Source organism: Melopsittacus undulatus, chromosome 3 (assembly GCF_012275295.1).
Source record: "Melopsittacus undulatus isolate bMelUnd1 chromosome 3, bMelUnd1.mat.Z, whole genome shotgun sequence".
In the NCBI taxonomy this organism is placed as follows: Eukaryota; Metazoa; Chordata; class Aves; order Psittaciformes; family Psittaculidae; genus Melopsittacus; species Melopsittacus undulatus.
Genome location: NC_047529.1, coordinates 91,224,626 through 91,238,654, shown reverse-complemented (window position 1 = coordinate 91,238,654; position 14,029 = coordinate 91,224,626). Strand labels below are relative to the sequence as shown.

The following is a 14,029-nucleotide window of genomic DNA, read 5'->3' as shown; positions in this document are numbered from 1 at the left end:
ACATCAAGGAAGTTAAGTATGCATATTGATTCTGGGCTGGCATGTTGCCATCTGTGCCAGGCAGAAGGTATATTTGCACAACCACAGGAGCAGAGCTGGAACAGAAATGTGACAGACACCCAAGAGCTGGACTGGTTTTCTCCATCTGTTTTTTTTCACCTACTCAGCCCTGATACCTGCAATATAAGCATACCACATACTCAAGGAAAGCTGCTTCTAATTCCTTTGTACTCCTACACACAGCTGTGAAGCTTTCCACTAAAAAAAGGGGCATGTCTCCAGTTCAAGTGTTTGCTTACTTCATTGTCATCGCAATTACTAATAAGAGTCATAATTGGCAGACACAGAACAAGAGGTTTTGGCCACAGCTTTAGTGCCTGCTGGAAACTTTGGATTTGGCTGACAACAAACACCCAGATTGTCTCTGAGAAATCCAGCTCTGGTTACTTAAGAATACTTTACCTAATTGTGGCCTTTTTCTTTCACACATTTGTATCCTTTTGGGATAGCACCAATGAAGCCATAAAGCTGAAGCACAGCTGGTTTCTTTCCAGAGGGACAGAAAGGAAGGGGTGTATCTTTGAGACCTTTTAAATGTGTAACGAACAGGGAGAACTGAAAGCCCAAAAGTCCCTGCTTGTGAATCGGTGCCCTTTCCAGCTGTATCTGGCAGTGAATGAGGATGCTGTCTTTTCCTTGACAGTCATGGAAATTCCCTCTCAGGCAGAAGATTATGCTCACTCTTAACCTTCCAGTGCAGGGCTCTGTCTTTAGGATTAGCAGCTAGAGATAGTTCCTTTAAACCTCACAGTGTAATACTGGAAGCACTGCAGTCCTGAAGCTCCTCTCACACAGCTTCCTCTGGAGAATGCAGTTCCCAGTTGCAGTGGCTGTACCTTTACAGCTTTTATTAATATCTCAAAAGTGGTGGTCATGTGTCTTCCCTCTCTTCCCCTCCCAAAGTCTGTTTAATAGTCTCATCTCTGCTCCACTATTATAGTGCAGGTAAAACATTCTTGTGGGCTTTAGGCTTACAAGAAAAGGTATGCTCTCACACTGTGCCTACTTGCTGGACAATAAGTACAAGCTCTTTTTTTGCCCATCTTAGTCAGAAGGACCTTCTGCTTCAGTGCAGCCTGTCTGTCCTTGATACTGGCTTGCCATCAGCAAAGCTTAGAGGCTTCCCTAACCAGCAGGCCAAGCTCCCTCATGGAGTTTAGCAGAAACAAAAGTCATTGTCACACTTTCATGCCCACACACTCCGTACGTGCCAGAGTGAGCTGTCATGGGCAGTCAGTGGTGCAGCTCTTCACATAATGATCTTCCATCCCCATTATTAATGTGATGTGGCTGGGGAAATCGCTGCCTGTTTTGACAATAGGAGTGTTGTTGCTGAACTTCTGAACAAGCACTGATAGAGATGCAGGCTGTGTCTCAGGGCAGTTTTAGGGTCTCTGCAGCTGCAGAAAGTATTCCTAACTTAAAAGCAGAATCTCAGCTACAAGGGCACCTATAAGGCATGAATAAGCATATGGGAACTTTTAGAAAATAGAAAAGCAGGGCAGGAAAGCTGCTTCCAGATTGCACCAGTGACTGTTCAAAAGCTCATTGTGCCTAAACCCCACTTCAGGGCTAGTCTCTTAAAAGGAGCTGTGTGTAATCCAGCTTGGCCAGGGAACACATGTGCCAGGGGGTTTTATTCTTTCTGCGTTGGGCTGGTTGCACCCTTACATTTTAATCTGAGCTTAAAATCAAACTTCAGATCAATGCAGTGAGCACTGCCTTGTTTAACAGGAAAATCTGTTTGAAACTACTGCATTTTATATGTGGTTTCCTCAAACCCATACAGGGTCTGAGGCTTGTGTGTAACAAAGCACGCACACACAGCACAGCAAATCCCATCCAGACCCAGTGACTGTGAGAAGTCCCCAAGCTCAGCGAGATGTGCATAAGGGCTGTTTAAATATAAAGTTGGACAGTCACAGGCTTTGCTTTGAGGTCTTTTGCCACAGTGACTAACATCATGGAGGCTGAAATTACTCTGATTTCTGCCAATATATACAGCAGTCCTACCCCTCTGTTGTCCTGTTATGTTGCCATTATCTATTGCAGAAATGCCAATACCAGGCAACAAGGTCTGACACTTTTAAAAGGAAATGGGGAAAAAAAACAAAAGTGAATATTCAGCTACGAAGAAAGATCAGATTCAGTAAGTGCACACTCCAGCCCGTCTGTATGCTATCTTTCTATCATCCATCTCTCCATCAGGATCTGAGCAACATGAAAGATGTCCCTGCCCATGGGATGGGGAGTTGGACTGGGTGATCTTTAAAGGTCCCTTCCAACCCAAACAACTCTGAGTCTGTGATCATTCACTAGCCTGTTATAATTAAGATTCAGGACTTCAGCTGTGGATGTGCATGTATTACACCACTTCAATGGCTCTGTGTAAGATAGGAAACGAGGTCAGCTTTATTTACACAGCTCTTTCACACAGGCTAAACTCCTTCATGCTGAGAGATCTAGACATTAAAACAAAATACTACTGAAATCCTTTACCAACAGACCTAAATAAGAAAGAAAAGGCTAGATCAGATACAAGAGTGATCCGTGCTAGAAATGCAGTAGGCAAGAGTTAGGGCGGACATGGAGGTGTCGTGAGGAGAGGAATCTGTGTATGAGTAATCCCAGTCACAGTACGTAAGTATCTGGGAACGGAAATGCTCCAAGAACTTCATGATGGGTGCTAATGTAGTCACTTTATAGGCATTGACTAAATATCACAAACTCCCTTTGCTGGAATAAAGACATTTTCAAGCATTTTTCAGGAATAAAGCCTTGCCACAAACATCAGTAACAGATGGGATCCAAAGCTTCTATCTCTCATCTCTAAAGCCAGCCAGGAACATGTTCACAGACCTGCCCTATACCACCCTGACCTGCAGCCCACGATTTGTGCAAAGCCATCCTCTTTGTTCCCGTTGCCTATGTGTACCACCAGGGGCAGGCACCCTTGCACTGGAGGCTGGCTGGGGACCTGGCTGGTATATGCTGTGCTTTTCCGGCAGCCATACTCCTGGATTTCCTTCCCACAGAAAGCAGAGTGCAAAGGGTGGGGTGAATGTATTCGTATACCACGGTGTTTACCAGAGAGCATCCATCTCTTGCCCCTTGTGGTTTGGGATGTGGCCAAGGTACACACACAGACCCACTAACTTGAAAGCATTCTTGAGGCCACCAAAATAGATGAAGCCTCTCTGTTCCCATCCTGATAATTTCTGCATCAGCTGCTGTTCAGCATGGAGCCCACATCCCTCAGTCAGCTATCAGCCCCTGTGTGTCCCACACCCTCACCAAGCACAGCCCACCCCAAGCCTACTCTCACTGTTCTGCCTTTCTACTGAACATGGTTTCTGAAGCACCTGCTCCAGGGGATCACCTCTCCAGCTGTATCAAAACCCACCTGGATAACAAACTTTCCAGGGCAAGGACAATGCTGATATTTGACTTGTTGGTAACAGTAGTATGTTCTCCTAACAGTAAGCAAGTAACAGGTTAGATTTCAGTTTCAAATTACTCTGTTTTCCTATCCTGAATTCAGATAGTAAATTCTTTCTTTAGAATGGAGACAACCTCTCTCTCTTCTCCCCAGTCTAAACAACATTGCCCAACTGAGGCTTTTAGGCATTGCCACAATAAACATTAATGCACTGAGCTCCTCCTCAGCTTTCTGGATATTACTGCCCTATGGGGATCTGTCAAGTAGTTGCTGACAATTTCTCCTGCTCAACAAGATTTCAAATAAATATCTCCACCTAAATGCAAAGTTATGATAACCTCAATCCGATGGAGTCAGGGGAGATTATCTGTGAGCTCCCAAACACAGCATCAAGTTGACTTCATTCCTTCTCGCTCTTTCCCTTCAAAAGTCTTCTCTCACCTTCCCAAAACTTTTGAGTCTTTTATTACCACTGACCTCACAGACCCAGTCCTGCTCATTCCTGTCAAAATAAATATATCACTCTGCTACTGGATCTGAATTCACCTAGCAATACTTATGTTAAGAACCAGTAAACTAGTCACCAGGGTCTGTGTCTTCTGCTTGCATTTGAAATATCTACCTTTGAAATAAGTATCTAAAAATGGTGCTCCTGTTGAGAAATGACACAAACTTCTAAATGCCATAGGAAGAAGCTGGCCTCAGAACCATCATCATAAAACACTGATACATAAACATGAATAGCTGAGATATCAGTGCCACAAATTATAAAAGATACAGTGTTTCTCAAAAAGCATGTCTACTCTTCTCTAGCACATTAAATGTTTGCATGGTTCTTACCTGTATTTCAGTAGCTCTGGGGAATATTTTGACTTAGCTTTGAAAATCACCTGCAAACCAGAAAAATATTGTATCAAATACAGGATACATATAAGTAAGGAAAGACACTGTGATCTGCAGGAATCCTGTCTCACAGGTCACACGAAAGGCAATGATAGGTTTCATTACATGAGATTTGCATTTATTGCTTATCCATGGCAGGCAAGCTCTAAGCAAAGTATTAAAATCACTCAGCAGGCGATCATGATGTGCTTGTACACAAATTGTCTACTCCATTATTTTTACTTACTCTGCCTTGGGACTAAGATCCTAGATACCAGGGTTCATTAGAAGACCAGTACCAGTATAATCATAGAGGCAAGTAATTTTTAGGCTCTTATATGACCTAGCAGGATATGTGTCTCATCCAGATGAGCTTATACCAGCATATTGCATCAGACGCCCTGTTCCCATGAAGAGCCCATCATAGTACCCTGGCATGCAGTTGGATCTATAAGCATTTGACACTGTCCCACATGATATCCTTGTCCCTAAATTGGAGAGATATTTCAAATTTGATAGGTGGACCACTCAGTGAATAAAGAACTGGCTGGATGGCTGCATGCAAAGAGTTGTGGTCAATGGTTCAAAGTCCAGCTGGAGATCAGTAACGAGTGGTGACCCTCAGGGATCTGTGTTGGGACCGGTCTCATTCAACATCTTTGTTGGTGACATGGACAGTGGGATTGAGTGCGCCCTCAGCAAGTTTGCCGATGACACCAAGCTGTGTGGAGGGAAGGAATGCCATCCAGAGGGACCTTGACACACCTGTGAGGTGGGCTGATGCCAACCTCATGAAGTTTAACCATGACAAGTGCAAGGTCCTACACCTGGGTGGGAGCAATCCCAGGCACAGCTACAGGTTGGGCAAAGAAGAGATTCAGTGCAGCCCTGCAGAGAAGGACTTGGGGGTGTTGGTTGATGAGAAACTGAGCATGAGCTGGCTTCAGTGTGTGCTTGCAGCCCAGAAAGCCAACCGTATCCTGGGCTGCATCAAAAGGAGCGTGACCAGCAGGTGGATCAAAGGAGGTGATCCTGCCCCTCTACTCTGCTCTTGTGAGACCTCACTTGGAGTATTGTGTGCAGTTCTGGTGTCCTCAACATAAAAAGGACATGGAACTATTGGAACAAGTCCAGAGGAGGCCACGAGAATGATCAGGGGACTGGAGCACCTCCTGTATGAAGACAGGCTGAGAAAGTTGGGGCTGTTCAGCCTGGAGAAGAGAAGGCTGCGTGGAGACCTCATTGCAGCCTTCCAGTATCTGAAGGGGGCCTACAGGGATGCTGGGGAGGGACTATTCATTAGGGACTGAAGTGATAGGACAAGGGGTAAAGAGTTAAAACTTGAACAGTTTAGATTGGATATAAGGAAGAAATTCTTTACTGTTAGGGTGGTGAGGTACAGGAATGGGTTGCCCAGGGAGGATGTGAATGCTCCATCCCTGGCAGTGTTCAAGGCCAGGTTGGATGAAGCCTTGGGTGATACGGTTTAGTGTGAGGTGTCCCTGCCTATGGCAGGGGGGTTGGAACTGGATGATCTTAAGGTCCTTGCCAACCCTAACTATTCTGTGATTCTATGTATGTTTGCACCCATGTTACATAGCCAAAAAAGATGCCATAAAGAACCAAACTCATTATTTTAGTCTGAGTTATTATTTGGTTTCTGCTTTCTGTCTTTTCACCAAACAATATGTATTTTTACAGAGAGAGAGCTCAGGCCCAGTAATTACCTTGCTGTAAGAGAAAAGACAAAACCTGGATGTTTTCTGCAGCACAGCTACAGTTACCAGGTATCAGTTACAGGTGTTTAACCATCACCAGAAATTATACAAAAATATATGAACATATTTTATATCTTAGTTACTAAAAAAAAAGTGACAGAAAAGCATCACTGCTTTTTCATAAGCTAACATGGTTTCCAAACACAGTTAGTTTACAAATGTTTATTTAAACCAGAACTGAAGCACACTGATTGCTCGTATTGCAAAAAAAAACCCATTACTTATTCTGGGTTCTTTCCTAATTATTTTCTCCTCAAGTTATTCTGCCTTATCCATTTAACTTGGTTTTGCATGCTCTTTAGTATAGCTTGCATAATATTTCCTATCATTATCATGCTTTCCCAAGGAAACAGGACTTACATGATCACTATGTATGTGTAGGCATGTGCCTGCCTGTCAACCTGTTAATCTGTCACCCCACTGATCTTAAAATACTCCAGTCAGAGAACTGATGGAAAAACACTTGAAGTACCAACAAATGAGCCTTTATCACTCTTCTAAAAGGTAATGACTCAAAAGAAGTGAGAAACCCTATAAATACATCTGATATATGACTTCCATGAGGAGAACCCTGCATAATGATCCTACACATCACCCAGTATGTGAGAGTCTGGATAGCAATGTATCGTAAGAAACGCCCCAGTGATGCAAACAGCTCAGAGTCAAGCATGAGACATAGATCTGGAGAAAAAATCAGGCTCCGCTTGTTCCAGTGCTCCTGGAACAACTTGTCATTTAACTCCTATTCACCACAAACAGCTGCCTTGACATGGGAATAATTTTTGTGATGTACCAGTCTGCTCAGGACCAGCTGAACCAGCAGAGAGCACTGAGCTTTTCAGCTGGTCCCAAAAATGTTACTGAGAATAACATTGAAAGGTTGGGGAAAAAGGTCTCTAAAAATATCCTGCTTGATGCTGCTTTTGAATAGTTAATATCTCTGGCCGCAGCCCTTACAGAATATTTCTGTGATTCATTCTCCAAATTCCTGATCATGAGTTCTCACAGGAGTTCAGGAAGGAGTTTTGTGTTTCACTCACTTGCTACTGAAAAGAGAGGTATAAGAGACTTGTGAATATTCTGCATTTCTGCAGTGTCATGTTTTAGAGAAAAGATGGGGCTCCAAATTCATCCCATACACTTTTCTGTACAAGATTTATTGCCTACCCTGCTTATTCTTGAAAAGACTGTGGGTAAGCAGGAGGAATGAATTCCTGACCTCGGTGAAACTAAACAAGTAAAACTTGTCTCTAGGGCCATTCCACAATCCCCACCTGTTCTGAGTAGCACTCACACATACTGTACCGTTAATTTTGACATCTTTCAGGAATTGCAGAGTGTTCAGAGCCTGTGCACACAACTGCACAAGACAAGCAGTTTGTAGTGGGCAACGAGTTATGCTGGTCCACAAAACCTAGAAATGCACAAGACCCTGAATACAATCTCCTGTGGTTTCCCAAAAATGATCCACTCATCCCTATAATGTCATAGAGCAGAACCATCACATAAACCAGTCCAAGCTGCCCTACCCAGCAAAAGCTCTTTGTGTAACAGCTAAAACCAAACATGGTGTTCCAGCTGCAGATCCAGCAGGATCTCCGGATGCAAGATCACTAGAACAGCTGTTACTGTGATTCTACATGTGGCGGACCTGTCCCAGATGACAAATGCTTCTGAACTTTATCAGAGCAAAATGACTGTTAAGAAAGAAAATGAACATGGTACAGCCAGTGGATGCTATATAGAATGAAAGCTACAGTATAAAGCATGGACACACTAAATCATTGCTAGACAGAAACACAGGCAGCCAAGTTCTGCCACCTTTGCTTGAACACTGATGGGGCCTTAGCTCAGGAGTAGCCTTGCTGGAAACAACACGACTGACACAGAACAAACAGCTGTTCAGTGGGAGTAAGGATGTCAGAAGCTGATCTCAATATACCTTATATGTGTGGGTGCAGCCTTTTGCTTGTCACAGCTCAAGAGACTGGTTGTTCAATGGCCCCTCCCTGCAACAGTGTTGAGAAAGCTTCCAGTCAATATCTGAGTCATCTAAGCAAGTCTCCCAGCAAGCCAGAGCAAACCAGGCTATTCCTAAGAATAGACTAAACAGCAAGCAGAAGGCAGACTTTTAAACAGAGAGCCCCAAATTGAACAACACAGAAAACTCAGTGAAAGTCCTTGCTAATTTTCTAATGTCTACAGGGTTACTTTTTCTTCTTAAAGGTATTTCCCCTTTCGCTTGTGCTTTAAAGGAGAAATATCCTGTTTTGCCTCCTTATTTTTGCCGAAGGACTGAAAACCTCAAATTAGATTCTCACACTCCCTCCTCCACTCCCCTGAGGTATATGTCTGGCATCCAAAATTGCAACAGTACAAAAAGACTCCAAGAAGCCCTTCATAGAGCCAGGGAAAATTTCTGTTGCAGGAACTGATGTAAACAGCTGACCTTAAAGGCTTTTTACCAGGCCCCAGCAGAGGAGCAGTGTGGATGGCATGGGAGCCCATCAGCAGCTCAGCTGCAGACAGCTCTGCAGAACTGCTGGGCAGCGCAGTAGGCAGACAGGGCCAGGCTGCTGTAGCTTAAGGGGGTTCCAGGTACTGTTATGAAAGTTAAATCAACAGCCACTCTGGTCCTATAAGTATCAATGAAACAGCTGTCAAAGCGAAGTCACATATTCCCAGAGCAAAAGAGAAAGAGAATCTCACTGGAGTAATTTTCAGTTTCAGCTGAAACTTGATTTTCAGAGTTTCAGCTCTGATTTAGCTAAACTGACATGATAGCTGGTACAAATCTCACTGTATCTCTTGTGATACCTGGTCAATTCACTTTTACAGCAGCCACAGCTTAGCTTACCAAAAAGCCTCAGGTATGTTAAGTGCTTACATATGTCTCAAGCTGGCCCTTTGCACAGGAATGAAGTTCAGCTTTATTTACCAGTTCTCATTTCAAAAGCTCCATAAGGAACATAGCATGTACTTTTCCTTCCCAGTTCCTTTCACCACGGCCCCTCTCTTCCTCTGTCATACTACATGCAAGCTTCTCTTTGCACACTGAAAATATGCCACAACTTCATGCAGGCCCATAGCCCCTCACCATTAGCACATACAACTTCCTAGCAAACCTTGCTGTGTATCTTCCTGTCCCAGACCCATCTTCCCCTTTCTTTCTCCTTTGTTCATTCTCTCATTTGGATCAAATTCCCCAAAACATGCAATCTTCCCTCTATTCTCTAAACTCTACATTGATTGTAAGCCTACAGACATGGGCAAGGTGACTCACTACCTTACTCAGCTTTGTGTCAGTTGGTAACAAAAGCTCTGAAAGCACAGAGACCATCATGGGCAGCCAGCCACAGTAAACTTGCATGTGTAGCTTTCCTATCAGATTATTTTCTAAGTCAAACAATGTCATCCTTCATGTCAGATGCTGTCAGCCTGCAGTTGCGATTTGTATCCTATAGATCCAATACCGAGGGCAATGTCTGACACTCCACATATTTGCTGATGCTTTACTACCCATAGTTAGGCTCCTGTGTAGTTCTATGTACAACTAAAATATGCTTTAAATTAATAATAGGCTTTGTAATATATGGTATATTCATTCCTACTAAAAAATAAATATTTCTCCTGAATAAAAATCCTGGTCTGTCCTCTCACTGGGTATTATTTTTGAAATGCTATGCCCAGTGATTAGAGGATAAGAAGTTCTCTGAATTTTCCTCCCAGAGCTAACACGTACCCCAGTTCCACTGAAATACATGTAATCTCCCTAAAAGCCTTGTGCTGTTTTTTCCCCACCCTGCCAGACACCTCCAGCATGGCAGCTCCCCTCTACACTGTCTTCCTCTGTGCAATTTCTCTTCATTTGAAAGTCCCTGATTTTATCAGCCCTCCCTGGGAGGCAGGGTAAGCTTCTCAATCTGGAGAAAGGGAAACTGGTTAAAGGGGAGGAAGAAGTAAATCTGCCTACCAGCCTCTCTCCACCCATACGACCTCAGAGTTCTTTAGCTCAGCACCACGTTCCTAAGTTTCTGGAGAAGTTCCCAACCTGAAGATAAACCTACCAACCACCAAATGATTTGCTATGCCTTGCCATGCGGGAGGCCTGGGACTTCCAGCATCCTCTGTGGCTCACGGTCTTTGGCCCTGACCTTGTTTCTTGAGTCTGTAACCCTGCATCCAAACTCCCCTCTTGCTCCATTTGTATCCTGTTCCCCTGGGAAATGTAAAGTCTGAGCAAACAGGACAAAATGAAGCAAGCCCTTCTCTGCCCTCCCCTCAACACACACCAGAAAAGGCAACTTCTTATTTGATTTCACAGAGCCTCTTTACACTTTTGTGCACTGTACTGACTATAAAGCCTGAGGACTCATCTCAGTCTCCCCTTGTCAGGGGCAGGAAAGATTTGGCTAAGCAGGACATCAGGAAAAAAATGCCCAAGTCCTGGCATCCTCACTGCCTGGAGTCACTGAAAGTGGAAACTACCTTATTTGCTGATTTGCAGTCTTTGCTTTATCAAGCAGCAGAATAAACCTGTGGGAGCTGCAGGTGTGAGCCAAAAATATCTACGGGCTTTTTGGTCTCTGTAGGTGGAAACACACACTTCAGCTCCCTATCTGATGGATTAAGATCAGGGAGCTGCTCTGGCTTGGTACAATGCAGTTATTTGCCAGTCTTTTTCTATTGTTTTACAAAAGTGCCACTGGATCTGATCTTCACTTGAGATTTAGTTCAATGATTTCTAAGCAGACAGAGGCTTATCCTGAGAGGGTAGGTCACATTGTTTCTTTTTTTTATTATTTATGAGAGAATGAATACACACAAAGGACTAATAAGTTAATAAATGTAGTGCTCTCACTAGAAATCACATATTTTCTCCTGTAGGGGATTTCTGAGAGGAGCTAATATTAATAGGCCTTATCTGCAGCACCCTTTCTATTCTACCCTAAGTAGGGGAACAAGACCACAGCAAAGGACCCTGAATTTGGTTCTTAACCCAAAGATCCCTTGTTCTGAGTCAAAACTATTTTGATTGTAACTTCCCTTTCATCCATGGGTCTCCTTCTTTAGCAACCTGCCCCAATATACTACGGCTCCTGCTTTATCTGCTGATGCTCAAGTCTAGGAACAACCCCTGCTGTGCTGACGTCATTGTGGGTTATTTGTCATGCTACACACAAAATACAGTTGAAATTTGTGTCCCCATTGCTTTGGGATACCAATTAAAATGGGAATAGTTGTGGCTAACTTTCTGTCAAGTTTGAAGGTGCTTATTATTCTGAAAAATGCCCTCAGGCACTTGCCAAATGAAGTTTCTTGTTTGGCCAGAAGGATTTGCAACATAGTTTGAATCATTTTTATTTCTCACATCTGTGTCTAGAAGTTTTCCTGGCAGTGCCACATTTAGGAATGGTGGGTGCTGTACAGCAGATGATAAACACCTGCAAATTCCAGAGATCTGTAAAGTCTCTTCCAGCCCTCTGTCCCTGTACTATACATAGATCCCTTCTTTCCCTCTGGCTAAGAACCAGTTAAGTAGCATGGTTTTCATGCAGTGAGACACAGCTGCAGACCCTTCCTGTCTGCCTTCTAGAGAAAAAAGGATAAAAGTTGCTTCTGAACAGGTCTGTGAAGTTATAAGCCATTACTGAAAACAAAATTCTCTATCCCCACCCCTTTTGCGCTAGTTCTTGCTTGCCTGCTGTGGAAAGCTAGATGCACATTAAATATACAGTCTCAAGAAGATGCTGAATTTCAAGCCAAACCACCTTTTCATGGTTAGAAGTAAAGAATTAATAACAGTGAATTAAAAATATGATCATTTATTCTGTCTTATGTTATATATTGTACAATGGCTGTGCTTGTATTTCTTAAGGCTTTGTTTTGGCTGGGGAGATATTTGAGATGAGATTTCACTGGGAGCAACCAGCTTTAAAGCAAACAGCAATTCTAATAATACGCCTGTCTACAGTGGCCCACAATCTCTAAAGATGATGACGCACATCACGAACTCTGCAAGTCCTTTGCAAATATATTTTCAAAAGCCTCACAACACCTCTTCAAGGCAGGTAACTATTACACTCCTTTACAGAGGGGCTCAGAGGAAGATCTTGAGGACTCATGATGACAAAGCAGAAATTGTCTCAAAGGTAGAACCAATAGTCTTAGCATTTTTTTTCTGTTTCCCACCACTGACTTGTACTTCCTGAATGAGATCAGACAGCAACGCCAAAAATAATTTAAAAGGACATATGTGTGCATTCTGTATGCTCTCTTTCTAGATCTTCCTTAGGTGAAAGGAATCAGTTATTGTCAACAATGAGCCCCTGACTGCTGACACTCTAATGCACGGAGTGTAGGCTGCTGTGCCCCTCTGTGCTCATGCCAGGCTCAGCTTCTCTTGGTGAAGAGTCAGAATGAGCCAGGATTCTGCATTCTGCCTCCAGACTTCCATGGCAGGCCTACGTGTGTGTCAGAGGGAAGAATTTGACCTAGGGCTATGACTTAGTTCCAGTGATGGGGATGGGCTGTGCGATGATGGACATTTGCCCCTGTGGAACTGCACCATTATCAAATAATTCTCACAATAGCTATGGGATAAAGCATATGTCACCACACGCCTGAGCTGAATTTGAGTAGCATGTAGATGAAAGGCTCCTGTAATCCCTTAATATATCTCAAGTCACAGGGAGCAAAGCAGGTTGAGTTAGCAGGTGTTTCAGACACTGAATCCAGAAAAGTAAACCTAAGCACAAACTGTGTATCAGGTTCTAAGTATTTAATACCCTCTACAATTCAAGTGATCTTCTTAAAGCTGCCATGCTTACCACTGCTGCTTTTTCAGTTCTGAGATGGCAGCTCTCACAAATGGCCTGATCTCTCCAGCCAGGCTGCTCAGGATTGACATACCTGTAATCACTACAGAGCACTGTTAAATAATCTAGGTACTACAGAAGTACCCAGACCCAGAACCAAACAAATGGGGCACACAGCAACACCCCAAGCATCCTAAGCACTTCTGGGGGTGCTCTTCTGGCCAACTACCCCTACACTGGGAAAAGGGACTTTGACAAGGGTCATCTGAGTGCAGGCATGCCTTCTTACTCCAGGCGCCTTAGTGGGATTGAGGAGATAGGGAATCCACTCCCTGCCATCCTGCAAGCTCCCTGTGTGATCTTAGGTAAGCCTGGCAGACTTTCTTTGCCTCAGCATGCCAATATCCCATCCTGAGCCCAGTGCCAAGATACCCACGTTCACCATAAACACTTCCAAGCAAGTCTAACAGCAGCAACCTGGAGAGCTGTGCAGACTAACTCATCTGGCTTAGCTGTCGGCAGCACAAGTACACTCTCAAGACCTGCTTCTGAAATAGAGATACAATTTCCTTTAACTCATTATACAGCTAATTTACCTCTAGATCACCGTGTCCTTGAAAAAAGAGGGTGTCTCTTTGTACAGTACTTAGCACTTACCAGGGTCCAGAGTCACTGCTATTTGTAATGTATGGTGATAGGAATTTGGGTCTGCAGCAGGACTTGATCAACAGTTTTGAATGTGACCCACAGAACAGAAATCTCACTCAGAAACAGATAAGCCAACGTGTGAAAAACAGTTTCAACAAAATTAGATATTACAGCAAAATTAGATATTGCAATTCTGACTGACAGAGATCAGGAATGCTAAACCAGGAGGTTTATGAAGTCTAATAACAATAACATAATAATAATAGAACAGCATTGTGGATGTCCAGCTTTCAAGCTCCCCTGTACATTCTTTCTCTAACCTTTAAATTAAATGACACCCGTTAGATAGACAGTGTATTATATATATTATTTGCTATTATGATAACTTCAGGTTCCAGTTTCAT

The 14,029-nt window shown here is 43.4% G+C and overlaps 1 protein-coding gene across 2 annotated transcripts in view; it reads right to left on the bottom strand.

The window, feature by feature from the left end:
- GPR137B (G protein-coupled receptor 137B) overlaps positions 1–14,029 on the bottom strand; it is a 32,721-nt gene that overhangs the window by 11,324 nt on the left and 7,368 nt on the right. For both annotated transcript variants that reach the window (XM_005145995.3, XM_034060843.1), the window contains one exon: positions 4,340–4,389. In XM_005145995.3, coding sequence (XP_005146052.1) covers positions 4,340–4,389 — 50 coding nt within the window. The remainder of the gene's footprint in view (positions 1–4,339; positions 4,390–14,029) is intronic.